The 26211-nt window shown below is 37.4% G+C and overlaps 2 protein-coding genes across 3 annotated transcripts; one reads left to right on the top strand and one right to left on the bottom strand.

Moving 5' to 3' along the window:
* The first annotated feature begins 1280 nt into the window (after positions 1 to 1280).
* Positions 1281 to 12598, top strand: LOC122819642 (alpha-synuclein-like). Of its 2 annotated transcripts, none has more exons than XM_044096526.1 (6): positions 1281 to 1629; positions 1994 to 2151; positions 2290 to 2319; positions 4902 to 5044; positions 11428 to 11499; positions 11947 to 12598. In XM_044096526.1, exons 2-6 carry the CDS (start codon positions 2031 to 2033, stop codon positions 11962 to 11964), a joined length of 384 nt encoding a protein of 127 aa, XP_043952461.1. In that variant the 5' UTR covers positions 1281 to 1629; positions 1994 to 2030; the 3' UTR covers positions 11965 to 12598. The 2 variants fall into 2 exon arrangements, with proteins under 2 accessions (XP_043952461.1, XP_043952460.1); XM_044096525.1 differs by having other exon boundaries at positions 1323 to 1629; positions 1813 to 2151.
* A 1750-nt stretch (positions 12599 to 14348) lies between these two features.
* nop14 (NOP14 nucleolar protein homolog (yeast)) lies at positions 14349 to 25122 on the bottom strand. The gene is made up of 19 exons (XM_044096524.1): positions 24907 to 25122; positions 24055 to 24237; positions 23306 to 23440; positions 22832 to 22973; positions 22394 to 22545; positions 21975 to 22112; positions 21760 to 21882; positions 21538 to 21669; positions 21132 to 21450; positions 20882 to 21012; positions 20723 to 20808; positions 20482 to 20617; positions 19481 to 19582; positions 19071 to 19224; positions 18817 to 18976; positions 15102 to 15249; positions 14869 to 14987; positions 14602 to 14757; positions 14349 to 14514 (listed from the first exon to the last, which is right to left on the bottom strand). The coding sequence occupies exons 2-19, from the start codon at positions 24235 to 24237 to the stop codon at positions 14418 to 14420; spliced, it is 2613 nt and encodes an 870-aa protein (XP_043952459.1). The 5' UTR covers positions 24907 to 25122; the 3' UTR covers positions 14349 to 14417.
* Between the last annotated feature and the right edge of the window lie 1089 nt (positions 25123 to 26211).

Here is a 26211-nt window from a genome sequence, read left to right as displayed (position 1 = left end):
AGAAAGAAAGGGAACAAGGTATGATTAGAAACACAAGTATACTTCAGGAAAAGTGGTGAAGTCATGAATGTCTTCATGCGTCTTTGTTCTCCTGAGAGTGCAGGTCTCCTGTTGTAAAGGAAGCAGAAGATTTTCTCATTCAGGTCAATACTTCAAACTACATTAAAGATGAACAAAGTAGGGCAGTGCCTTTTTTTAAGCTGCTCTTAATAAAAGACAGCTTTTTTTGAAAAAAAAAAAAAGATATTAGCACTATGACTCATGGTATTTGCAGTGATTCACTGAAGATGGTCATTCACAAAGAATAAAACTCAAGACTCTTTGTACTCCCTTTATCACCATCTTTTAATTCTCCTAAACACAGCAAAACAACTTTCAAGTCAGCTCATTTGAGCTATAATTAGGGGCAGCTCTAAAGAAAATGGCTGTGCTGTAGGTAGCCAGAATGTGCTAGTTTCTGGTCTTTCTGAAGGGAGAATGATGAAGAAAATTAGTCCACACATGCAAGTTGGTGGTCATACGATCCATAAGAAATCCAGTAAACTTTCCATGCTATGGTTCTTTAGAGCATAGTGAAATTAGTCATTTTGGGAAGGAGAGTTGGAGGGAGGACTTTTATTAGGGTTGGAATTTAGTTTGAAATTAGGGTTAGAAAGAGCGCTGGTAGGACTCAGGGTTCAAATTTTCGAAGGAGGGCTTGAGTTAGGGTTGGAAAGAGAGTTGGGAGGAGGGTTTTGTTTAGGATTGGATAGAGGTTAAACGTTCAATCAACATCTGTCTGTCCAAAACTAACATGCAAAGGGTTTTGTGTATATTTTGCAACTCGTTTCCGAATTGCCTGCAAGCAATTTCAGAGGCGAGTAAATATTCAAATGTATTTTTCTGTTGATGTATTAAGTTCTCATAAAGGTGGCACGTGAAATTGGAATGATGATCTACTTTAAATTCCACTAATAAATTACATTAAATAGATTTGCTGTTTGCTGACGTGTGTCTAACTTATTGCATCGATTATCAGCTACTTTCTTACATTTGTTGTTAAATGATTCACACAAAACTAATAAAATTGATGTTATTTGCCTTTCTAATATCCTGCAGAAGTTTCTGGTTACATTGTGAGCAAATTTGTTGACAAACGGATGAAAATCGCCTCCAAATTGGCCTCCAGTAGCCAACAACCTGCTACATGCAGCTGCTGTTAACATCCTCAGTGACATGTGGGAAGAGAGAATAGCTGAGCCCGGTTGTTTTGAGTAATTACACTGCCACCAGCCTAATTGGTAGTTGAGCCACAGATGACATTAAAGAGGTTGCTGCTGCTCCTACTCGCTGTGGACAACCCACGTATAGAAACGGCTACGTAATCCATGCGAGGGAGCGTGTTGTGTGTGCGTGAGGGAGAGTGATCAATCGCTCCTTCTCCGTCTCTGTGGCGTGGGAGGCGTCTGTCAAACGGACCCGTGGAGAGTCCTTTCTGTCCGTCCGAGTGGAGGACACTACACACCGTCGTCTGTTCAGAGCAGCTGAAGTTTGGAGTCTGTAAAGCCGGTGTTGCTCTTTGGGGGATACGCCGCTGCCACCCGGGAAGACCCATCACATTGTGTGCTGAAAGGAAGTTGAAGCAAACAGGTGCGTAAAGCACTTCTCTTATTTTTATTTTTATTTTATTTTTATCGTACAAAAAAAGAAACCTTTGTCGTAGCAGGAATATGATCATATGTGCGCGTATCAGTTCCATTTTCTCCTTTACTATCCTTCGTATTAATAGTAAAGCCCTTCATTGCTGCCATTCACAGGCTCTAATTCCTACAGGTGGGATTTGCTCCAAAGCTGCTCGCATTGGGCAGCACAGATATTCCAGCCTACAATAAACCAGTCAGAGGAAGAAAAAGAAAAGAAGAACAGAAAAGCAAAAACGCGGGGCGGTGGCATCATTTCTGTGTTTTAACAGCGACTAATTCAATTCCTCCGTCTGACTGGACCTGCTTTGCAGCTGGGTGCGAATAATCTGGGAGCCGAACCGAGCCGCCATGGACGCGTTGATGAAGGGTTTCTCCAAAGCCAAGGATGGGGTCGTGGCAGCGGCGGAGAAAACCAAGCAGGGAGTGACTGGAGCGGCTGAGATGACGAAGGATGGGGTTATGTATGTTGGTGGGTTCCAGGAATTCATCTCATTTATGCTCAGGAAGTGACTGTAGTCACCACAGTTTAAAAAGAATAAAAAATCCACAGTGTATTATCATTTCTATTGTCATACTTGTTAATGTTTGGCACTCATATTTCTTTCAGGTACTAAAACAAAGGATGGAGTCTCCACAGGTAACAACTTTTTATTAATGCCAATGACGATTTTCCAATGTTCTTGTTTAAATGTTACTGTTTATGTTTACGACCAAGGATGATTCTAGCCAGGCAAGTTTTTTTTTCTTTTCTTTTTTTTTTTTTTTTTTTTTTACGCATGAACATAATAGATTGATAGTTATACATATTCAGGCCTTGTCCACCTTAAAATTTTATAACATGATCTTTGTGCTTATCCTTTCTGAAAGGTTTTTCACAAAAACAACATTATTTCTAGAAATGTGATCATCAGCTCAAAAAATGATCCATAACATTAGCAGGAACTATACCAGGCCTGCTTGTGGCAATGTAACCTTACCACCAAAAGCAAGCATGTGCAAAGCATGAGTTTAAAGCTTGTTCCTATTTTGTCTGACAAGGGTCAAGTGTTAGGTTGGATTTAGGTTTATAACACTATAGTTTTAAAACAGTTGCCTGTTGGTTATCTGTGGAGAAATGTAACAAATTAAAACACTTGTGTTTTTTGGGCACCTAAAACAGCAAGGCCACAAGCATTCTGCTATGGTAAGCACTTGCTATAGTCTGAAGGTATACAAAGATTTTAAAAGTTTATGGCGTAAAAATTGCTGTAACTTATTGCCAGTCATTCATTATAAGTAAAATGTTCTTCATTGACATCATGAAAGGTGACAAGGTGTCCAGATTTTTTTGAAACACAAAGCGATCCAGTTTTGGTCTTTCCCCACCTGTTGCTGCACACTGCCAGTCAGCTTACTAAAAAAGAATGCTTTTAAGTATTTCCTGCCCTCACAGGAAAGAAAAAAAAATGGTTGAATAAAAATATTCAAACTAATTCAATAAATTAATGCCAAAGATAACATTTTAGTCAAAGGAAGTTTTAGATGTTATTAGGTTATTAGATGTTATTTAGAGGTTGTTAGGAGTTGTTGTTGTTTCTTTTTGTTTGTTTGTGTTGTGTTGTGTTGTCGAATTGTATTGCACACAGTATTTGACAAGCGTCCAGAGAAAAAATGTAATTCCATATCTGTGTGAGATGTCTTAAGCTGTTGGATTTCTACATAATTAACAATTTGTAATTATTGGAAAATAGTTGGTGAAACCTGGTATCCAAGGAACCAACAAGTCTGATGTTTTGAATCTGTTATTTCTGTTCGTTGTGATGGTTTCTTGCTGACACATAATGAAAACACGACACCTAGGTTCAGAATTAAACATCAGATTATTAAATAAAAAAGCGTATTTGATATAGAAATTTGGGCTTGATGTTTAAAGGTCATTTTGAGAAGGTACTTTTAAGCCGACATGCAAACCTCATTGTATAAGTTTTTAACTATGAAAGGCAAAATATAGTTTTTACAGTTTTTTATTCTTTACATAATTATTCAAATAAATTCAACAACTGGATTAAACTAATGGATAGAAGTAGGATAGTTTTTTGTTCATTTTTAAAAGTTATTAAAGATGAGTGTTTGGACCTTATGTTTTAAAGTTGGACCCCACATCTTGCTGACTCAAGTCCTGAACACAGTAATTAATATGTAATATAATTTTAACAGCAAAGAAGTAATTGTGCCTTATCTGTTTGAAATTAAGCCAGTTGAGTCATATAGCCCTTTGTTGTTTTATATTTTTGAGTAATTCCTGTGATGCCATGAAACCGTACTGATTCTTGTTTTTGTTTCACACAAGGTTACCATAGTTTGAGAATTGCATACCAATACAGGCCTAATTTCATAAACAAAGGACTAGTTTTAACTCAGCAGATCTTTTCCATGATTGAAAGCAAAACGAGATTAGCTCACCGAGTCCTCCGGCGGTTAACAGGACAGACATATAGCATCTCCGTGGGTGAATAAGTGTCACATTTCCACTGCTTTATTCACCCTACACCTGTATGACTCCCTGCAGGCCTTGCTTTGCTACGTCTCATTCAGAAGAAGTGGAGAACAAGCAGAGCCAGGCCTACCTTAACTGATTGTTCTGTAGAAACCCAAACAGATGGTTTGTCTTTTTGTTTCTTACACTAAGCAGGTGAAGTAAATACTCTATGACATAATGTCTTGTCAGCGATCTGCATTAGATGATCTGATAATCTGCTATGGAGAGGTTCGTGCAGGCCGTGATTACGCCCTGTGAGCCTTCTGGTCTTGATTAATGATGCTGTACGGGTTGATCAGTGAAAGCCTTATGAGTTCACCTGTTGCCTCCATTTCGATTGCAACCGTCCATCAAAGTTGATTAGTCCACCATGGGGATAAATTTGTTTGCCTTCCCTGTCTCTTTGAACAGAACTCACCGGAGGCTCTTCCTCAAATTAAGTTAGCTGATTGAATTACACACACACTTTTTTTTTCATCTGTTTGCAACACAGCAAAAATCATTAATAAATTACTTGACTTGAAACATAATTTTTAGAAGACAAGATAATGATGATAATTACAGTTGCTTCTATCAGTATAACTCTGCTTCTCGGGTTACTTACAAAACTTCTGTCCCTAATCCTGTTCTATCCTATTAAGACTGTAATAATACAGCCTCCCCTCTGTTCTTTTCCTTTCTCCTTCCTTTTGTCCCTGCAGTCGCTGAAAAAACGGTGTCTGGAGTGTCTCATATGGGCGGAGCTGTGGTTACCGGGGTTACGGCTGTGGCCCAGAAAACTGTGGAAGGAGCGGGCAACATCGCCGCTGCCACTGGATTGGTCAAGAAGGATCCAGCCAAACAAGTAAGAGAGAAGCTTTTAATCTTGTGCTGAATAGTAAGTGACAATTTTTGTTGAAACATTTTTTTGTATTTTACAAAACAGCAGACCCTGAGTTTGGTTCCATTTCATGAGATTTTTGCCTTCAGCTTTTATAAAGCACTATAATTACTTAAACTCTGTATGTTAAAATTATACAAAAAAAGTCACAATTTAAGGTAACACCGATTCATCTTTTTTTCTTTTCATAAAGAGGTTTTAATCTCTTAACTTTTTCTGGAAAAAAGAAGACAAAAAATAATTTAAAAAAAATAAAGATTTTTGTCAAAATTACAGTTTTTACAGATAGACACGACTTTATTCTTGCTTAAAAGTCAGATAAGGTACATGACAGATTTTTTTAGTTATCAGAGGTTTGAGCTGCATCTCTAATTTGACCGTTACCTGCATTTTCTAACTCTGCTACATATTATTAAAGGTAACAGATTTTATGCCACATGCCTCCCAGATCTATGATCCCATAGGGAAATTACATCTGCTATTACACTGTTTCTTAATCTTGCAATGTGCATTGGCACATTTTACTTGAGTCAAATTGGGAAGAAATTAAGGGGATGTTTGGGACCCATCAGCTCTTCACATTTCTAAAGGATGTATGTTGTATCTATGTACGTTGTGTAATGGGGACGTTTATTGGGATTGGGTTGTAAAATTTACAGTGTTACTTATCTTTTTTTTTTTTTTTTTTACTTTTCCATTATATATATGATCGTCTGACCATCTTGGGCTGAAAGTTCAATGCTCAACACATAGTCTAAGTTCTCCCAAGTATTGAAATAATTATTACGGTAGCTAAAATAATCAGAAAAGTTTGAATGTCTACAGTTTGAATCACTTCAAGCAATTGGCATGCAGAGGTGAGTGAATCTTCATGAATACAGACAGTGCTGGTATAGCGTAGCATGAGGTTGAATGCCATTGGTAAGCATATGTGCAATAGAAACAATGTCAGCTGTTTATGGTACAGTACCAGGTCTGTAGGTTTAGTTACCAAAAGTATGTCTTTGTATACAAACGCAGGACAGATGCACACTTGGGAAATTAAATTAAAAGCCTTTTTTATAACCAAAATTTTCATTCAGCAAATTTATTCTTACTGTCTTAAAGTATTTTAGATAAAAAAATACCTTAAGAAGTAAACATCATTGGGACAAATTACATTTAGAGAAAGCAACATATCAATTACATAGTAAGTGAGATTGAAGTGATGGATGTTTTTTTAATTTGATCTGTGAAAATGTCAGAGGTTTGGAAAAGCAAATCTCTTCCAAGATATGAACATTTTAAGCTTTTTTGTTCTTATCATCTGTTGCATATTTTGTTGTGGCAATTCGTCAAGGTGTGTCTTTATTACTTAAACCTACACTTAATGCCGAATTTTGTATTTTAATTGTCAAGGTTTAAAAAATAAAGTAACAGGACAGTGATGATCTTTTACTTTGAAATACAGCTCATAATTCAATAGTCAAAATTAAAGTGCTTACTTATTAAATCTGGTCCAAAAGTAGATCATTTAGTCTTGTGATGGTGATAAATAAGAGCTAAGATCTTAGCTTATCTCTGTCCATTTGTCATGTCTGTATATATATACATATGTATTAACTTCCCAGAGCTGGAAGTCAAGTAAAGGCTTTGCATGTCTATTTGGATTCCAAATTTCTGCATGTACAAATATCTATGATGGACACAGGTGCTCAGCAAGTGGACAAGCATTTTGCACCAGGCGTTTCATTACTTTATCCACCTGGAACTTTATACATGGTAGGTTGAAAGCAGATAAGTTGTTGGAAGCTGTGATTGGTTTTTGTTGGGGTAATGTGTAGGAAGTGTTATATTTTGAGGGGTCATACTTGATATCCATGTTGCACACTGCTGTGTGCACACTCACATTGAACCCAAAAAGGGCCTTCTCTAAAATCTTCTCACAGAGCACTGGGCCTTACTTAGTATGCAAAGGTATTAAGAGGTCCTTTCAGTAGAACCAAGGGCCCCTGCCAAACTCCTGAAAAACAGCCCCCTCTGTGTCAAACAGTACACTTGACACATTGCAGTAAGGAAAGGGCAGTTCTCCTGGCAACTACCAGACGGAGACTCTTATATGGGATTTCAAGACAGAGAAGGATGATTTGGTCTCCATGGCTCTGGAGTTCAGTGGCAACATGCTTGACACCACTGCATCCAACACTTTGCATTGGGCTTGGTGATGAAATCCTTGGATGTAGCTGCTGGCCCATGGAAACCCATTTGATGAAGCTAATTTTGAGCTAATTGTTTTTGGAGGTATGAAGTTATTGAACGTTCACCTCTGCTGCATCACTTTACATGGCCTATCAGTTTGGCAAGTTTCTGTTTGGCACTGCTATTGGCTGTGAAATATTTAGTAGCGAGGAACTATCATAAAAAGCTGATTGCACAAGTAGCATTCTATATTGGTGCTTGCAATTAAAAGAGGCCCCTGAGAGCGACCAATTGTCTTTTGAAAAAAGTGAAGATGTTTTGTTATCTGTAGATACCAAAATATGAGAAGCTTCCATTACTGAGCTCTGTCTGCAGATAAAGCTGCTTATTTAAACACACCCAGAGGCAGCAGCACAGTGCATTCCTCCATTTCATGTGGAAGCTCCAAACTAAGTCTTCACTGTGTTAAAAATGGCGTACCGACCTTGAGTCATTTCTCATCATTTTTCATATTGGCTGCATGTCTTTCTCACCTGAAATGAAAGCAGTTACATACTGGTAGCAACCCGGCATTCTCCATCAGTCAGTCTGGCCTTCGTCTGTCAAAGCGGGAGGAGGAGGCTAGAGCTGTTTATCGGAGCAAACAATTTCCTGTTCAGACAGAAGTCAAACATGAAAAATGATGCTCCTCTCATGTCTTCAAAAGGCCTTTATGTATTGTCTATGTTTGACATTCTTCGTAAGACCACTAAATACACAACATTATGTATTTTATAGAATTAAAATTTTCTGACAAATTACAAAAACATAGATATATGATCAAAATGTTAAGACTTCATAGCTATTTAATTATATGTACTAAGACTTTAGCTAACCAGTTAGGTAAATTCTAGCCAAATGGTTTTGATACATCCACTACAGCGCACCGCTGGATGTAGAGAAAAACACCTAGCGGAAAAACATCCTCTGAGTTTCTAAAAACCCAAGTTAATAAATGACTAATGATTATTATAATAAACTCATTGCAATAAATATGTTTTGTTGTTTTTCTGCCAATTATCAGGAAGAAACAGAAACCAGATTTAAAAAATGTTATGTTTTAGTTTTGAGATTGTTGTTAAATTTTTTTTTTAATTAATATATTTTTATCATTTACATTTTTTGTGTCTGATCTCTTGAGCTCAATTTATATTTATGTAGCAATTTTATATACAATTCTTTAACAGAATCTTAATTTTTATGTAGAAATTCATGATGTGTGTTTCAGCTGTTTGTTTCTCATGCTACCATCTCCTCACATATCAAATGTGGACTTGCACAGATCGACTCCTGTGGTCTTTCTTGTGAATTCATGCAACCACAGAATGGCTTTCAACCTCAATCTGGTCCAGTCTTAATTAGCTCAGGCTCAGAGAAGTCAGCAGCGCTTCCGTAGCTTATCCATTAATGTTTCATTTTCAGTAAGGCTAAGTGATATAAAATCATGACTCTTTTCTTTCTTTGTATCCCAGCAAAGACTGTTGTTTTTGGGTATTTGTTTTGCTGTTACTAAGATTTAAGATTTCGTATTTTAATAATATGATGTCATCGATGAAAGCATCCTTAAAGTCATCTAGTTTATTTCCAGTACTGCTGATCTGTGCAACTAATGTTTGTGTCTTTTAGCACAAAGTGACAATGTCGTTACCTTTTTGTAGTTGCGGATAAATGAGCTTGCAAAACGTTGTGTTTGTGTTTTATTTAGTTTGAATGAAACACAAACAACAACAAAATCAGGCCCTGCATTTCAAAATGCAGATACTGATAGCAAAGAGAGGAGTTTGTAATATTTCACTTAAAGCTATTGCATTTTCATATCCCACTCCTATTAATGAGATGTTAAAATGAACATGCAAACTGAATTCGGCTGTAAGTACCCACCTGCTTTTGAGTAGCAGGGAGTAATAAGCTTCCCAGGGAACACAAACACATTTTTCAGTGTTTGTTCTGATGCTAACTCTTCCGTTCCTTAATTAGCACCGAGGCACGGGGGAATTCATGAAAGCAAATCGTGTCACTTCTGAACGCCATGCACTTACATTTCCTTAAGTGAGCCTTTTACAGGTTGCAATAAGCAAACCTGGTTTCCACGAAGAGATAAGATACTAAAGATTTGGAAAAACAATAGTGTTTTTTTAAACACATCTATAACTAATCCAATTATCTCTTTTTGCATCCATTTTACAAGAAATTAGTCGTATTAATTTAAACAAAATGAAAAGAAAGTGTTGCATAATTAAGTGGAATCTCAAGAAGAGAGGACAGACCAACAGAGGGATGTAAACACAACTGACTGACTGAACGATCTGACAAGAAGAAACCTGCAGATTGGAAAAGTTAAAATCTACATTCTTTTAAACAAGAGACTGGCATGCAGATGGCAGCAGATTGTCCCCATTTAACAAGAGCTCCCGAGCGGCTCAGAGTCATTAAACATCATTAATATTGATTCTATTTAAAAATTAACGCCAGGTGGAAAAAGTCCCTCCACCACTCTCCTGAGACACTCAGACAGATAAAGACTCGCCCACAGAAGAGCAAACAATCGACACCGTGATGCTTTGTCCAGATTAACCTTCTCATCCGATTGTTTCACCAATTCATCATCTGTTGGTGACTCACCCTGACACAGCACGGCTGGAAAGGTAGAAGGACCCAGAAATGCATAGATATAGGACAAACGTGGATGTGAAACAACAGAAAAAGTAGAAATCGGAAAATGGTTTCACTTTGATTTAGATGTCTTAACATATATCATTCTCAGTTGTTTGCTGTGGTAAGTTAGCGTTGCAGAGATAATTAAGGCTAAATTTGCATGAATGTTTGCTTTAGTCAATAGGAGGGTGCTTTACCTGAAAAACATGTGCTTTACCTGATGGCTTGTTTGAAATGCAACAGGAGGAGCAGAAAGTGCAAAGATGTCATAAAGGTTATATTCCCCATCTGGTAGCCCCACACGTCCACAAGCACTCATCAACACACAGTGATCACCCCTAATCAAGGTCAGCTCAGTCACACGGTGGAATCAAGACGTTCATTTTTCTTCAGTGTTTTAAACCTCGTTGTTTTTTAGCAACCTCCAGCCATAATGACTGCTGTGACGTACATTTATCCTGAAACAAACAAAGAGTTCAGTGGAATTTATTTCTTGTACTTAAGATTAAACAGATTTTTTTCTTCTCTAGATTTAGATGTCGACTTGAAGCATTTCCAAAGTAAACCTGTATTTTGAGAGCGAAGTGATATCAGAATGTAGAATGACATTCAGTGGAATAGATTCAGTTTGTGTACAAGTTGATATTGGCATGAATACAGCTCTTCTTCTTTGAGAACCTCGGATGTTTGGAAGAGAACATGCTGTGAACAAACAGCATCATGAAAACCAAGGAACACAGCAGATTGGTCAGGGAGAAAGTTGTGGAGGAGTGTAAATCGGGGTTAGTCTTTATGAAACAATTCCCCATAGTTTGAACATCTCACATAACTCAAATTATCATTTGAAAATAACAGTGAAGGTGTATGGCACAACTAGATTAGATTCAACGAAACTAATGCCGGGACATAGCTGCCACCCACCTAACCGCACCTGATTGTAAACTGACTCTAAAAACCTACACACACAATCCTCACCTTTAAACATAGCAGTAGCAGCATGATGCTGTGGGGATACTTTTGCTGCTCTGGGAATAGGAAGCTGGTCTGAGTGCAAAAATGTCTGTGATGTGTAAATTTCATGAAGGAAGGTTGTTCTGGTACTGATTCAGGAGGGCTGACTGCAAATGAACATTTCCAGTCTGATTGTTTGCTATACAAAAAATTGCATTGTTTTCCTTGTAATTCACAGTTATGTGTGACTTCAGACTGGTTTACCACAATTAAATACACTTGCAAGGAACTGTATAGTCAAGTGTCTCGAATTGACTTAAAAATAATAGACTGCTCTCCAACTACACAACACAATACATGAGTCAGTTACGCAAAAGAAGGGCTTGAGGCTAAATATGTGGGCTTCCCTCGTACAGTAACACTATTAATGTCCCGTACAATGTTATCTTCACGAGATGTCTGAAAGATGCAAAGACGAGGTAGAACATTTGGAAGTGAAATATGTTTCTATTTTTTTTCTGCAGGGTGAGGATGTCTCAGCAGCACCAGATGCAGTGGAATCACCGATCGATACCGACTCCACTGAACCTACAGAGGTAACATTTTTAAACTGCTTTGCGCAATACAAAGAAACTGGTGGATACCTGTATGAGGGTTCATTTCACTTTCTTTGAGAGCTTGCAAGAATATAAAGGTGATGATACTTATTTTTAATTAATCAAAGGTTTTTACCTTACAGCTACTGGTGGAAGCTAATTATATTTCATTCTGTTAATCAGGATTGTCTCAAAAAGGTGTTTAAGATCATACAGATAAAGAAAACAAATATGTCTGAGATGTTTTCCTATCAAGGCCACAGACTGACTTTCAGCCCTGTGTGACAGCAGTCAGAGGTCATTAATAAATCATATGACTGGGTGGGGTGTTTATAGACCAGCTCCAGTGTCTGAGATGTAGCATCATAATGGAGTAGGGGGATCATATCACATTTGCCTATGCAGCAGCAGAGCCACAGCAAAACCTGTTCTTTCCTCTCGCCTCAGGAGGACTCAGACGACTGAGCGGCTCGACGGCTTCACAGTCGAAGCAAAATGACCCAAACATTCCATGTCGCTCTGCCAAGTCCCGTCGTGCCTCGTCTCTGGTCCGTCATGGAGTCTGTGCTTGGCGTCTGTGCGTTTCTGTGCGTGCCGTTCTGTGTGTCTTTGCAGTAAATATCTTGTAGGGAGACAGAGTGATGTCGTGCGAGTGTGTTGGCACGTCCTGCGTCCCGGGCGGCGGCTCAGGTGTGTGTGTGTTCTGTGACCAGCTGTCGTTTACAGTGACTCCCTCCCACTGAGAAGGCCACCTGATCTGAGTGCGTGTGTGTGTGGGTGGGTGTGTGTGTGTGTCTGTCCGCTGTCAGCTGGTTGGCTGCGTCCGTAACACAAACATGGAAGAATACCACAATCTACAAACACCTAAGTGTCTCTATATAAAGGAACAATCCACACAGATCTGTTTGAGATGAATGCATAATGATATTCTCTCTTTTGTTGTGTATTTTGTCATTGTTTTTTGCAATGAGTACTATGAAGTACTGGGCTGCTTGTGCATTCATGTTGTATTTTATAGCATGTAAAAGTAATATTCAGCTTCACTGCTGTATCATGAATTTATTTGGATTCAAACATTGAATAAAATATGTAAAGTGTGGGATTATGCTCTTGGAAGTCCTGTGTGAACAAGTCAATGTGGCAAATTATGTATTTGCAAAACAAATGTGCGTTTGTGAATCACATTTCTGTTTCAACTCCTGATTTCCTAAATGAAAACAGACTTAGTCACAATCTGATATCAAATCATTGTCAAACAACAACAGGTTCTTTTATACAACTCATGAGTTTTATATATATATATCTTTTTACATTAAGTTTGAGATAAAAATCTTATTTAATTTAGATTAATATAGGTGTAATATATTTACGTTATTTGTGTTTAAATTCACCTAAATCTCCAGAGTAATATTTTAAAGGGTAAATCAAGGTGAACGGAAACAAATAAGACTGAACAGGGAAGCAAATTTATCTTAATAAGCACAATGAGGATAAGGAGGTTAAGAGGATAAAACCCTCCAAGCTCACCATTTCTAATTTTGAGTCTTTTCTACTTCAACTAAAAATGAACTCATTTTGAGAGAGTTTACAGATATTAAGGGTAAAGGTTTAAGACATTTAAGAACAACAGATGGCTCTGTGTAATCCCAACGACAGATACAATTTCAAAAGTCAGTCTTTAATTTTACTGGACATAAATCAGAAACTAAGTGGAGGATGTTTATCAGAAATATCATTAAATTTAACAGTAGTTTAGAATAGAATAATTCCACTACAATTTCTGCAGATGAAAATTACCGTCAAAAACTTGTAAAGTAAAAACTATGAAAATAGTTGTTGCTTTGTGTTTTTTTGTCAAACTGGCTTATTAGCAATCTTTGTTTACATCTGCTAGGAACATAAATCCTCTATTACTTTGTATATCAGAGAAAAAACAATATTTCATTGTTCATACACTAAATCTATCTTTGATCTAGATTCTGGTCAAATCCTGATGTTTTTGCAATAAAAAGAAACAAACTAGGACTCACAGCAAATGTGACTTAAATAAAAGCATTGCACATGACATCAAGGAGACAAGAAAGGGTGTTTCTCTGAGCAGGATTTTCTGTGAAGCTAAAGGTGGTGACCTCTGGCCTCCACGTCTCCACATGCTGCCATGTCCTTGAGGAAGACACTGCTGTCTCTACGGCTGACAGGTAAACACCTGCGTGCTGGTCTGTGTTTGGGGGGACAGAGTAAACAAAAGAGGCAGATTGCAGGATCCAGATTGGTTTCATTCACAGTAGAGAAGCTTTTGGGTTTTCTTCAGTTAAGGTAAAAAAAAAGGAGAAAAACATGCACCATCATGCCAAGAGAAGCATAATTATGTCTCTAAACAGACAGAAATAAAAAAAGAGTTTTATATAAAACAAATTTTATATTCACCTTAATGAACCGTTTAATGCAAACTAGAAACCAGGATGTACTACCTGGACAAGGAAGGTTTTCAGCTTGTATCAGTCTGAACTTAAATCGTCCAACTGGAACAACTGGCTTTTTATGTGACAGTTATCAGACAGAAAATAAAGTTGTGAGAACAGGGGTGTAAACAGGTTCAGTCCGGGACTTGAACCTGTGACGGCTGCACTCAGAACACATGGTTGTGCTTTACCAAATAAATTATTGTAACCAGAAAATTAAACAAATTAAATTTTAACAAGATCAAATAGATGTTAGTGCAGCTTCACACTCATCTTGTGAGAAAGCAGCACAAAACCAGTGAGTCACACTATCCCCCCTCCACCCTGAAATCATGATTTTCAATCAGCACAAAACGTTTTCATGAAGAAGGAAAATGAAAAGATTCCTTAAAATTCAACAAAATGTTTATTACACAAATATGAAAAGCACAAGATTAATACTATAAATTCTGGATTTCACTTTCTCTTCTTCCTTTTCAGAGCTTTCCATTCTCCCTCCTGAGTGGCTAAACTGCCAAGGAGCTCCTTGACCTTCCTCTTTCTTTCTGCATCCCTGAAACACAACATATGTAAACATGTTAAAGGTGCTGCAGTGCTTTGGTTCACACTCATGCACACGAACGACGAGTTTCACCCGTACCTGTTCATGACCTCGTTGAGCTTTTCTCTGGCCAGGAAGCGAGAGTCCTTCCTGATCTCCCTCAGAGCTCCCTTGAACTCCTTTTTATACTTGTGCTTCAGTCTCTCCTTCTCTCTCTCCTCTCTGGTGCAGCCGCGCTTCTTTCCATAGTCCAAGCTGTTAAAAAAGATAAATTAAATCATAAGAGAAGCAGATGAATATATATTTACCATTTGTTTATTGCTAAACAACAGGATCCGGAAGGAAGAAGTCTCTCTTGACGCTTACACTTCCACAATCTTTGGTGTAAATAATTTCAGGGGAATCGGCTTCTTCTTCTCGAAAACTAGCCGAGTGTGAGTCACAGAGGCGCTGCTGATAGCTTCCAAGATCTCGCTGTGAAGCTCCTGCAGCAAAACAACAAACAGTATAATTAACTGAAAATACATGTACACAAAAGATAAGGACACAGAGATAAAAAGCTGAAGGGAAACGTTTCTTTAAACCAACGTGCTTCTCACCTGTAAAGTGCTGGGTAACATTTGTGAGCAAAGATGCTTGGAAAGAAGCGTTCTGATTGGCTGGAAGATGTGCGTGAAGAAGGTGAGATCTTTGTAGAGCAGACAACATCTCTTCACCAGGTCCAGGCAAGTAGACAAGCAATTCAACCTGTAAAAAAGACAAACAAAAAAAAAGATATACAGTTAGGTTTCAACCACCTACATCCTCTCTTTAGATATTCAACGTCTCCACAGATCGGTTTCCAAGTGTTTCTTCCTTTTTGCCAAGGGCAAAAAAAATTGCATACACTTCCTATTTTTAGATGTCTGTTAATAGGAAGTGCAGCTACGTTTTCATCTGACATGTAAACATTTCATCCACCACTCTTACATACTTCTGACAAGTCAAACCCAGTAAAAAAATAACTGTATGTATGGCAAATTTAGAAGTTACTCAATTTTTTGGATCAATTTAACATAAAAAAAACAAACAAAAAAAAAAACTTAAAAGTTATATAATTTTGGAAATTGAAACGACCAACGTTTAAACAAAGACATTGACGGCAGCCTATTAGGTTCTGCACACATGAAGATGAGCACAATATATACTTGTAAATAAATAAAGAGTTTGCGTCCACAATAACAAGTTGCAGGACAACAGAAAATTGTGTACTAGGTACGCCGGGCCAATAGATGATGCTGTAACATTGCCATAGAACCGCAACCCCCCTGGCCCCCCCAAAAAAAATAAATAAATAGAATAGCTGTGTTTCCAGGTTTCTGTTCAATTGGGCACTATTTCAATTAGTTTCAAGACTTTAGACTGGAAAACAACCAGTTGGGGTGGGTTGTTAAAATGTAAATTGCTTTTCACAACATTTGACAGGTTTTTAGAGGTTCAGAAGAAAATTATTTCAAAATAGCTTTAAAACTCATTCATTTAAAAATGAGTCGAATCTGTCAAACGTGACATCTTCAATGATTAGAAGTATTTGGTTAATCAAGTGCCACTACTTAGTGGTATAGTAAAAAAAAACTGAACAATTTAAAATGGTATGGTGCCACAAATAAAAAAGATTTAAAAAACAAAAAAAACAACACACAAATCTTGTTCCAAGATTTATATATATACTTCATATGTGCATAAAATCATTTAATATAAATGCAGAAAAAAATAAGTAGCTTTCTGCTTATTTTTTAATAAATAGGACAAGCATATTCATACATTGACTGTATGAATAGTTTTGTATAATTTCACTATTGTGTTGTATATGTGCGTCCGTGTGCATCTTCATCATTATTTGTTAAGAGACAATTTAACCTTCATGCAGAGTACACTCACTGACTCGTTATTTAATCACTCCTGCACAAACGACTACAGTCGCTGTCCTTTGCAAACACAGCAGCTGGTGAGCATGTGTCTGAATAGCCAAAAGGAATGCAGAAATTAGAAAATAACTGGGCGCTGAGGTGTGAGGACGTGCAGAAATGTATTTACACAGTGTGAAAGAGACTGATGCTTTGTCTTCGACAGAACATGTGAATCATTTTACATAAAAATACTGGAAACATGTTTTTGGATTAAATGTACATATTTTGACTTGCACAGAAATGCTTAAACACAGAACGGTTTTATTTTGAATGATTAAAAGATTTCTTTTTATCTAGTGCACATTTTTCGTCCTCATTCGATGTGAGCAAATTAACAGTTTCAGAAATATGTTTTTTTTCTATTATTTCAAAGCCTGAATCATTTTGAGCGTTTTTATAATTTAATGTTTCTGACTAATATTTATTGTTGGGTACAAATAAAAATGCCCACTCTCTCAAAGGGTGCATGAACGTACTCCACTGAAGCCTGTTTGCAAGCTTTGCTTTGTGCCCACACACCGGCTGCTGTGTGAAAGCACGCCTGTGACTCAGACTTGCACGAGGGGCCGCTCTGAGCCACAGAGTGTGTGCTGGTAAACATAGCATGGTGGTGTATCTTAGGCTTTCACATCCACACTGTGTCAATGAAAGTCGCCATCTGGATCAATACAGAGAAACACGCAGACTCAATCAACAGCTGGTTGAAGGATGGTGAAGTGAATGTTTTTCCTGACAGAAAAAGAACAAATATGTATTTTGTACTATAATTGCAGTCTTGTTTCAGTCTCGGTTTTTATCTTACATTATCATCATTTCATTTTTGTTCTCCTGATAGTGTGAAACTGACACAGATATGTCTGACTGCTCTATTTAGACTTTTTCATTATTTGCATACTTTAATCAATAACTTGCACAGATTATAAAATGACCAATGGTAACCCTGACCTGTTACCAGAGGTGTTCCACACAGGCCTGTCCTCGGCTCCCTTTTTTTCCCATATATAATCTCGTCTCCATGGTTCTGATTTGACCTTGCCTCTCTCTGCTTTATTTGATTGTTCAGAGAAAACAGACTAATTTCTTTTAAATTCCCTCAAATCTTGATTGCAGTTAATAGATTATTGGCTCATTCATCACATCATAACAGTAATGTACATGCAAGTATTGATAACATATTTTCTTTTGCAATATTCTGACTCGTTCTGCTTGCCTTTATTTAAGCCCCATCATCTGTCTTCATCAATATCTCCCTCCAAACAGAGCAACTACTCTAAAAACTCTTAGATTTCTCATTTTGGTTCTTGTAAGCTCCATTCACTAAGTTTAACGTTAGCTCTGCAGCCTGCAGAGGCACCAAAACCTTCCTGAACCTTCTTTAATCAAAATACAAACAGAATATTTGGTGATAAAAACAGGTTTCTCAAAATGCCCACCATCTATCAGAACACATCATGGATGTCCTGACTGACTTTGCTGCTATTAAACTAAAATGTAAACTAAGTAATCTAATGAATCAGAAAAAAGGGAAAGCAATGTCAAAATAACAGTGCTAGCTACATTGTAGCCATGCTCTGGATCTACTTTTAAATATGATGTCATTATTGTGGTTGTTATTGCCACCTAGTGTCTTGACATAGCTGTTACAGCCCCTGTACACTTTTTTAAAAGACGGGAAGAAAAACAGCAATCATTTGAATGATAATTTTTAGCTGAAAGCTTTTATAAGCTTGCTCCTTCACACTTATCTGAAGTCCTCAAACATAGCACTCCATTCTGAACCTTCCTTTTATTTTTCCTCTTGATTACACCATGTGAAATCTTTCAAACACATTGAAAGATGTGTTTCAATGTAATTCAATCCCACTTTCAATTTGAACCACAGTTTCTTTCCCTTCACTAAAAACTCACCTTTTTGGTTGGCTTATTCCCAATATTTACATTCATAAAAAGTGCTAAACCTAATTTTATTGTATGCATTTTATCTATAAATGTGTATTTGTTGCATTTGTTTGTTCTGAATGAATGTTTTCTACAAGGCAACTCTGCCCTTGATACAACCTATACCTGAACATCAACATTTTTTTTACATACTTATCCTTATCTGGATATTTAAATTCTTACCAACATTTTTCTGGTTGTGTTATTGCTAACAGAAGTCGTAAGATGTTCAAAGTGATTGCATCAGGAAAAAAAGTCAAATAATGGCAGTAACTAAACATAAATACCAAGGAAATGTGACCTTTTGTTAACGTCAGCTACCATCTTTCTTCAGAATTTGACTGATTTATTAAAGGAGATGTCAAATTATTAGATATAAGCTATCAACCTTAAAACAACTAAACACACAAAGTGATTTAAGTCTTACCTGTAGTGATCTTTGTTCAGGTCACTTTTGAGTTCCAGATGCTGGGTAGCGGACAGCGGGAGGTTTTTCTTGCTCCAGCTGCTGCAGGACTCTGAGTCAGATAACACAAGCAGATCACTGTACTTCCCTGACAGCCTGAAGGGGGGCACCACCATGCAACCTGAAACAAACAGGCAAAAACAGGTCAGATCTGCTTCACCGCAAAACAAAACTTGCAAGGTGAACCAATAGAAGCTTTAATAATGTGAACATACCTGTAGAGGCCTTGTCCTGCACAGCCAGATGTAAAGTTCCACTCAGGAAGTTGATGAGCTCCGGCAGGAAGCGCTTAGAAAATGAGACGTACTCCACAGCCAGACAGCACAGCACTAAACCTGATGTTAGGTCTTGTAATGATCTCACCGGACACTAAAAAGCACAAAATACACACAGACGGAGAGAGATTAAATATTTGTTGTAGACAATAAGCATCTTGGTGGGAGTTTGAATAGATCCAGTAGAACTATTAGTTTGGAAAATGTTAAATATGTTTCAGCTCTTTACATGGAGAATTTCTTCTGGTCTAAAAAATATGAAGCTGAAGTTTTACTTACAATTTTACATATGATAAACAAAAAAAAAACTGAAAAAAATCCAGACAATAATCAAGATGCAATGGTCTTACCTTAGTAAGAGTCTGGCTGATAAAAAGCAGGGCAGGAGTTGTGACAGGATGCCTGAAGTCTGAGGTTGGGAACAGCAATGCTGTCACTTTGAGGTAAACAAGCTAAAAATACAAAACACAAACGAGCTTTGACATGACGCACTGGAGATCAGTTTATTATTATTGCTTTGTAACTCTGGTTTTGCATAACTTTCAAAGACGGTTTGGATTCAAGGTTTTGTTAAAAAATAACTTTTCTTGCAGCCGTGCTGAACGCAGACGAAGGAGAGAAGCAGAGCTAATTGATGAGCAAGAACATACACACACCAACACACACCAGGAGACTGAACCAAAGAAATCAATTCTGTTTCATCTTCGTAGTTTCCGAAAAATTTATACTGATACTCAAGTTTTTATTTTCACCCATTAAATGTGGCTTTTAGAAAACTAAAACCATTATATCTAAACCTTTAAAAGACTACAAACAAACATGTTTAACACCAAGCAAAATCCCATTAGTAACAGTTTACATTTAAACTAGCTGTATGGATCACCTGTATGGAAGTGATCTTAGGAAAAAGACATCTTTTTGTTCAACCATCACAAACATAAACACATGGAGTTTGATAGCCTCTAATGAAATTTCAGTATTTGTTTGCTTCCTTCTGCTGAAAATTAGCTTTTCATGAACAAACAATGAAATGCAAAGCATAAATATGACGAAAAGCAGCTCATGTTGTAACTCCAGTATAGTGGAGGATCTGTGATGCTATGGGACTTTGTTTCCCCATAACATGCTAACAAGGAAATTCATGGCACCATAAACACTGCAATACAGTCCATTGAAAAGAAGTTAGCATTGGGTTTTTCAAGACGATTACGATCTAAAACATGTTGCCAAGTAAAGCAGCTTTCGTGGCTGTATGACCCGAAGACCAAAATCTTGTAAAAAAAAAAAACCTGTCAGAAACTGAAGAAAAAGCATAAGGGAGGAAGTCAGTTTTCTAGTTAATAATTCATACCATGTCTAATGTGGGAAAAGCAGCATGACCTTTGACCTCAACTGCCTCCTCCATGCTGTGAGCAGCATCTCCGAGGATGCTCTGCATGGACTTGCCAGCTGCTTCAGGAAACACCTGACACAAGGCGTACAGCTCCCTTCAGAAAATAAAGAAGAAATGTGTATATATGTAAATATGTATTTTTTCTACATTTTAAACCTAAGATGTAAAGTAAGGAAAGAAAGTCACTTTCTGAACTCACGGAATGAGCTTATCTATTGTGCAGAGCTCTGGTGGACTCCTTGTAGCCAACTCTCCCATGTACTCCATTAGAAAGCCCACAAGTTTCTGAGAAAACCAAAACAAACAACTTAAGTTCACGCAAACTTCACTTGGATAAATCGTACGTTTCATGGCGTACCTGCAGCTTGAGCTTATTGCCTGCAGCCAAACTAGGATGGTTGCACTTCTGAGTCCTGGCCATTATGAGGCGCTGATTGTCAGGTGTGTGACCATGAAGCAAATCTTTCAGGTCTTCGTAGCTTTCAGGAGCTAAAAGAAGAAAGAGATTTTTAAACTCTTTTGGAGAAGAAGAAATCTTGATGAAGGCCTCGACATGCCCATGTACATTTGTAATTGAAAGTTATCTCTAGTAGAGTGAGAGCAGTCACCGGTGAATGTGTACGGGAGCTCTGCTTTGGCTGCCTCCTGCTGGGCCTTCAGCTCCTCTCTGCTCAGAGTCTGCTGCTGCCTGGAACTGCTCGCTTCCTCTTCCTCATCGTTCTCCTCATTCTCACTTTCCTGTTCAGACTCAAGGTCAGAGTGACCGTCTTCATCTGCACCGCTGCCCTCCTCTTCCTCTTCCTCTTCTTCCACATCATCGTCATCCTCTTCATTTTCGCCCTCTGCCTCTGAACCCTCTTCCTCTCCAGTCTCTTCCTCCTCTTCCTTGTCGTCTTCAGTCTCTTCCTCAATGTTCCATTTTCCATCCTTTTAAGAAAGAAAATAACATTAATTTAAAAATTATTATTTTTCAAATCTTTAAAAGCCCACCCCTGTTGTTTTGAACTGAGATACCTGATAAGACAGAGTTTTCTTGTCGTGCTTGTCCAGCACAAAGCCGTCGTTTAAGTCATCGGCAGACATGTGGACTTGACTCTGCACGCTGTTCCCGCCTTCATCTCCCATCATCCTCCTCAGACGGTCAGCCTGAAGAAACGTAAAGCAGATCGAACCCGTCGCATAAAAAGGTGCAAAAATAAAAGCAGTGATGACAGCTACAGCTACTGCTGCAGTCACCTCCAGTTTCTGCAGTTTCTCCTTCTCCTCCTGGGCCAGCTCCTCTGGGGTCTTCATCTTCTCTGAGGGTTGGGCCTTCATCTCGAAGCCGAGCTCTCGGACTATCATGTCGTACTCCTCCGGCTGGTAAACCCGAACAAGAAGCAGAATCAGAGAAGGGCTAGGTGTGAGACAGAAACCTTTCAGGGTTTTGTTTTTATTTTTTTTATCCATACCTTTGCTTTCTCCTCCGGTTTGTCGACGTGTTCGGCTTTGGGAGTTTTCTTCACCATGAGAGCCTGAATGCTTTTCCAATCCTGATCCAGCTTCTCTGTCAGCTCCTGGGCCTCCTCCTTCTGCACCTGACGCTCCCTCTGTGGACAGATGTCTGTATCATTTTCCAGGCTTCTCCAATCTCAGATTTCAGCAATGTTTACAACATACATTTAAAAGGGATACAAGTCTAAGTAAATGAAAGAAAGGAATGCATGGACAAATAACTTTTAACCTCTCTGTAGAAATGCTGTGTAGAACATAAACACCAGAAAAAAAACAACAACACTGCAATCATTAGTTGGGAAAAAAACTTAATTGTTATTTTGTCTAACAATTAATCATGTGCTGTTCTGTCAGCATGACTGTGGAGTCAGCTCACCTTCTCCTGTTTGGATTTCTGGATGAGCTCCTCAATCAGTTCCTGTCTGGATTTGGTCTTCTGACCCCCCTGCTCATCCTCCTGGTCCCCCCCAGCTGTTTTCTTCCTCAGCAGACCCCCGCCGCCTCCAAAATGGGAGGCGGTCAGCTCAGCTGCATGTCACAATAAAACACCTTCAGTAACAAATCGATGACATAACTCACGTGCAATAATTTGATGATGGGAATATTCAAATGAGGCCAATTTACATCAGTAAATAAATAGAAAACAAACAAGAAAAAAAAGACCTGCATGCTTATAATGTTTAATGTTTCCATTATACAAGGCGGTTTGAATTGATTTGTTGCTGAAAATGTGGCATACAAATAAACTTTCCTTTCCTCAATAATCTAAGAGCTACATAACATTTTTTTAAATGTGTCTGCCGTTCGGACTCACCTGATAAAAGGCCTTTGTCCTCTGATTCGTCATCGCTACCAACAGTGTCATTAAATTTCTCAATTTCAGCCAATGACTGGCCGTAATGAGTCAGTTCTTCCTCCTCATTCAGGTTGTAGACGTCTCTCTTTCCATGGGCACGCTAAAAACCAAACACCCATGGAAAGAAATATGTCAAGAGTAGGTGACAGTAGCATTGGAGAAAGTGTCAGGTTGTTGTGGCTGCATATGATTCTATCAAGCACTACTACTTATTCAATGAAAACATTATCAAATATGTTTTATTTCTTAAATCTTCAATCATCCAGGCAACAAAGATCAGACAAAATGACAGAAATTTAGAGCCAATATATAATAAGCATTTATGCAGTAAAGAAATAGTTTTCCAAACACAAATGTTCTTACTTTCTGTGCCAAGTCAAAAAAAAAAAAAAGGAATCAAATCCAACCCAGATCAATGAAGAAGTCACCAACCTGTCTTTCAATGGCAAACCTTTGAAGGATTTTGTCTTCTGGAGTCATCTTGGCGTCATATTCTCCAAGGCGTCGGTCAATGAATTTGTTAGACTTGTTTTTCTGTTTGTATTCCTTCAGGAGCGTTTCTTTTCGCTGTAGAATAAAAAATAAAAATTTTTTTTAAATGAAATAATATCCTTATTGTTGAATATTTCAATCTACTATCTACTTAAAATTGGTTTGTAATTCCATTTGCTTCAAAAATCCTCTCTCAATCCTCACAGTGTTAAAGTGAGGTATGTAAATCCACACCCCACTTTGTAAGATTTTTATTTGTTTAAAAAACAGAAAATTATAAAACCATGCACCATTTTTCACTAGCATTCTAAAAATATTTTTTGGTTTGCTCTAAATGTTGCAACATGCATAAAACTGATTAAAAAAAAACCCGTGTACTTCCCAGAATTCATGGACAATCTGTCAAGTTTGTTAAGACAAGTCAAAGACTAAGCAGCAACAAACAAATGATGGTAAATGTTGTAAGTAAAAGGTTTGTGGCATCAATTTATCTTTTCAAATATGTTTCCAGCAAAATAAACAACTATGTCTTTGATATAAAACCACATTAACAAAACTCCTCTTATTAAAATAAGGAAATAATTTTATTTAAATTATTACACAACATAAAAGAGCAAATCATAAATGAAATATAAATATAAAACAGGCTGTAAAAATTAAACAAGTCAGATAGTTGAGCTGTTTCTTACCTTATTGATAGCTTTGGAGCGGGATACTCCTGGCAGACCCACATCATGTTTGCTTTTCCTCCCCAGAACATCAAACTTCTTTCTGTTAATTTTCACCTCAAAAGGATTGTTTTTGATCTCAGTGGCTGCTTTTGCCTTACGGACCTTGTCCGCAAGGTTCTTCTTTTTAGGAGCCTTCCCCATCTGTCGTGGAGAACAAACAGATAATCACGCATCAACCACTGACTGCAATTCCCTACATTTTCTAAGTTCTATGCCTTTTCCTTTTGGGCCGGGTTTCAAATATAAGTACACCAGTTAAAGGCAGATATTCTTACAACAGTCAGACTAATCCTGGATTCTGCAGAAAAGAACACAAAGTAAGGAAGGAAATAAAAGACATATGACAGACAAATAAAAAGGAGGACGGATAAACGTTAACAGAATGCGACAGATATGGATACAGGAGAAAAAAATATTTGTATATATTTTGACATACTTATCCGGATCTGGGAAACTTACATCATATAAGCCTTTTCTGACCTGACCAGCAAAAATGAACTCTGTTTTTGTGCTTCCTTTCAAAATTAATGTGTTCGTTTTTAAATAAGCATTAAGTGAAAAGACCTTCACCTTTCTTTTCTTCATTCCCTTTATATAAAGTTAACACAATTATCAACTTCCGTCCATAATGTCAATGTGGGAGGTTATTGACGAGATTAAACATTAAATGACATGATTTGTTAAACTAAAAACACCCCTTAGGAAAACTACCGATGTGTGTAAAGAAGTTAATAAACAAGAAAGAAAACAAGTGTTATTTTCAGCTACTGACCGTCAACAACTTGTAAACAAACAGAAAGACACGTTTACCTTAAGGTCACAGCGAGGAGTCGAGTTATTAAACTCAAGTGGATAAAGAAATCAAACAATGACTGTGGACAATTTCATATATAATTGCTTGTATCCACGTTTCTCCACCTGGTTTCCATTTTCCAGCGTGCACAGGGGTCACAATGCCGAAAGTACTTCCTGTGGCATGTTTCCAATAGCGCCCCTAGCGTCAAAAACATGCCTCTGCGTCTGCCTTATTTTTCACCACAGTAAAACATTATAATGCACATCGACATTTTCGCACTCTAGTAAACACTTGAAGGCTTCCTTTTTTTTTCTTATCCTGAAAGGAAATAATTCACTTTTTAGGTTTATTTAGATCACTTGCCAAGTATATTACTGTACTAGTAAGGCAACTAAATTAATATTGTTTAAATGTTTTATTTGTTTAAATATACATACTAATCTTTACTATATTGTATTTTCTTTTGGGACTAAAAAAACCCCAACTAAATTAAGTAAATACATTGCTGAAAGTTGCAACAGTGCTCGATGTTGTTTTGGGTAGTTTTGATTTTTGTAAATAGATATTGTTTATATTTTTGGGACAAAAGGGGAAGATAGTGCAAGATTTTTCTTCTTTCTGCTGCCTTTCATTTTATTGATTTGTATATTTTTTGCTATTGTATATAATTGTTTTATTTTTAACTAAATAAATAAATAAAAGAGGTCTTATGTGCTAACACACAGCAGATACTTATGGGAATAATAATGTAAATAAACTCTCAGTCGACCTTGTAAGGACTTCAAATTTAATAAACCCAGCATGTTTTGGTTGGATGATATGGGCTGATTGGGTGTTATCACTCAGTACTACAGTAGCTTGGCAAAGTGCTCACATGCCTCTGTTTTTGCTCACATTTTGTCAGAATGCAATCACCAACTTGAATATATTTCCTTGGGATTTTATGTGATAGACCTAGTAGTAGTAGTGCTTTACCTTTACAACAGAAAGAAAACAATGCGCTTCTTTTTTTATATATATACATAAAATTGTAAAAAGTGTGGCATGTACTATATTCATAACCATTTTCTCTGATTCTCCCAAATACTTTTCCCATATCAATCATGTTGGTTGCAGCTTCACGTTTATCTGATGCAGGGACTGGTGCTTTTAGTTAAAAGTTAATAGTTAAGATTTAAATCCAATCATAGACATGTCAAAATGATCTAGTCAAAGACCAGACCTAAAACCAATTAAAATCCGAGGAACAACCTGTTAATTGATATTCAGAGATGTTCATTTTAGAGAAATATTCAGAATAGTAAGAACCAATCACACAA

This window comes from Gambusia affinis, linkage group LG17, assembly GCF_019740435.1.
Source record: "Gambusia affinis linkage group LG17, SWU_Gaff_1.0, whole genome shotgun sequence".
Lineage (NCBI taxonomy): Eukaryota > Metazoa > Chordata > Actinopteri > Cyprinodontiformes > Poeciliidae > Gambusia > Gambusia affinis.
Note: the sequence above shows the minus strand (reverse complement) of the source record. Positions and strands in the feature narration are given on the sequence as shown.

Coding starts and splice junctions, on each gene's coding strand:
- LOC122819642 (XM_044096526.1), top strand. CDS start 2,031: ATGGACGCGTTGATGAAGGGTTTCTCCAAAGCCAAGGATGGGGTCGTG. Junction 2,152..2,289: donor GGATGGGGTTATGTATGTTG/GTGGGTTCCAGG, acceptor TATTTCTTTCAG/GTACTAAAACAAAGGATGGA. Junction 5,045..11,427: donor AGAAGGATCCAGCCAAACAA/GTAAGAGAGAAG, acceptor TTTTTTCTGCAG/GGTGAGGATGTCTCAGCAGC.
- nop14 (XM_044096524.1), bottom strand. CDS start 24,237: ATGGGGAAGGCTCCTAAAAAGAAGAACCTTGCGGACAAGGTCCGTAAG. Junction 21,451..21,537: donor AGAAAACTCTGTCTTATCAG/GTATCTCAGTTC, acceptor CTTTCTTAAAAG/GATGGAAAATGGAACATTGA. Junction 20,618..20,722: donor ACAATAGATAAGCTCATTCC/GTGAGTTCAGAA, acceptor TATTTTCTGAAG/GGAGCTGTACGCCTTGTGTC.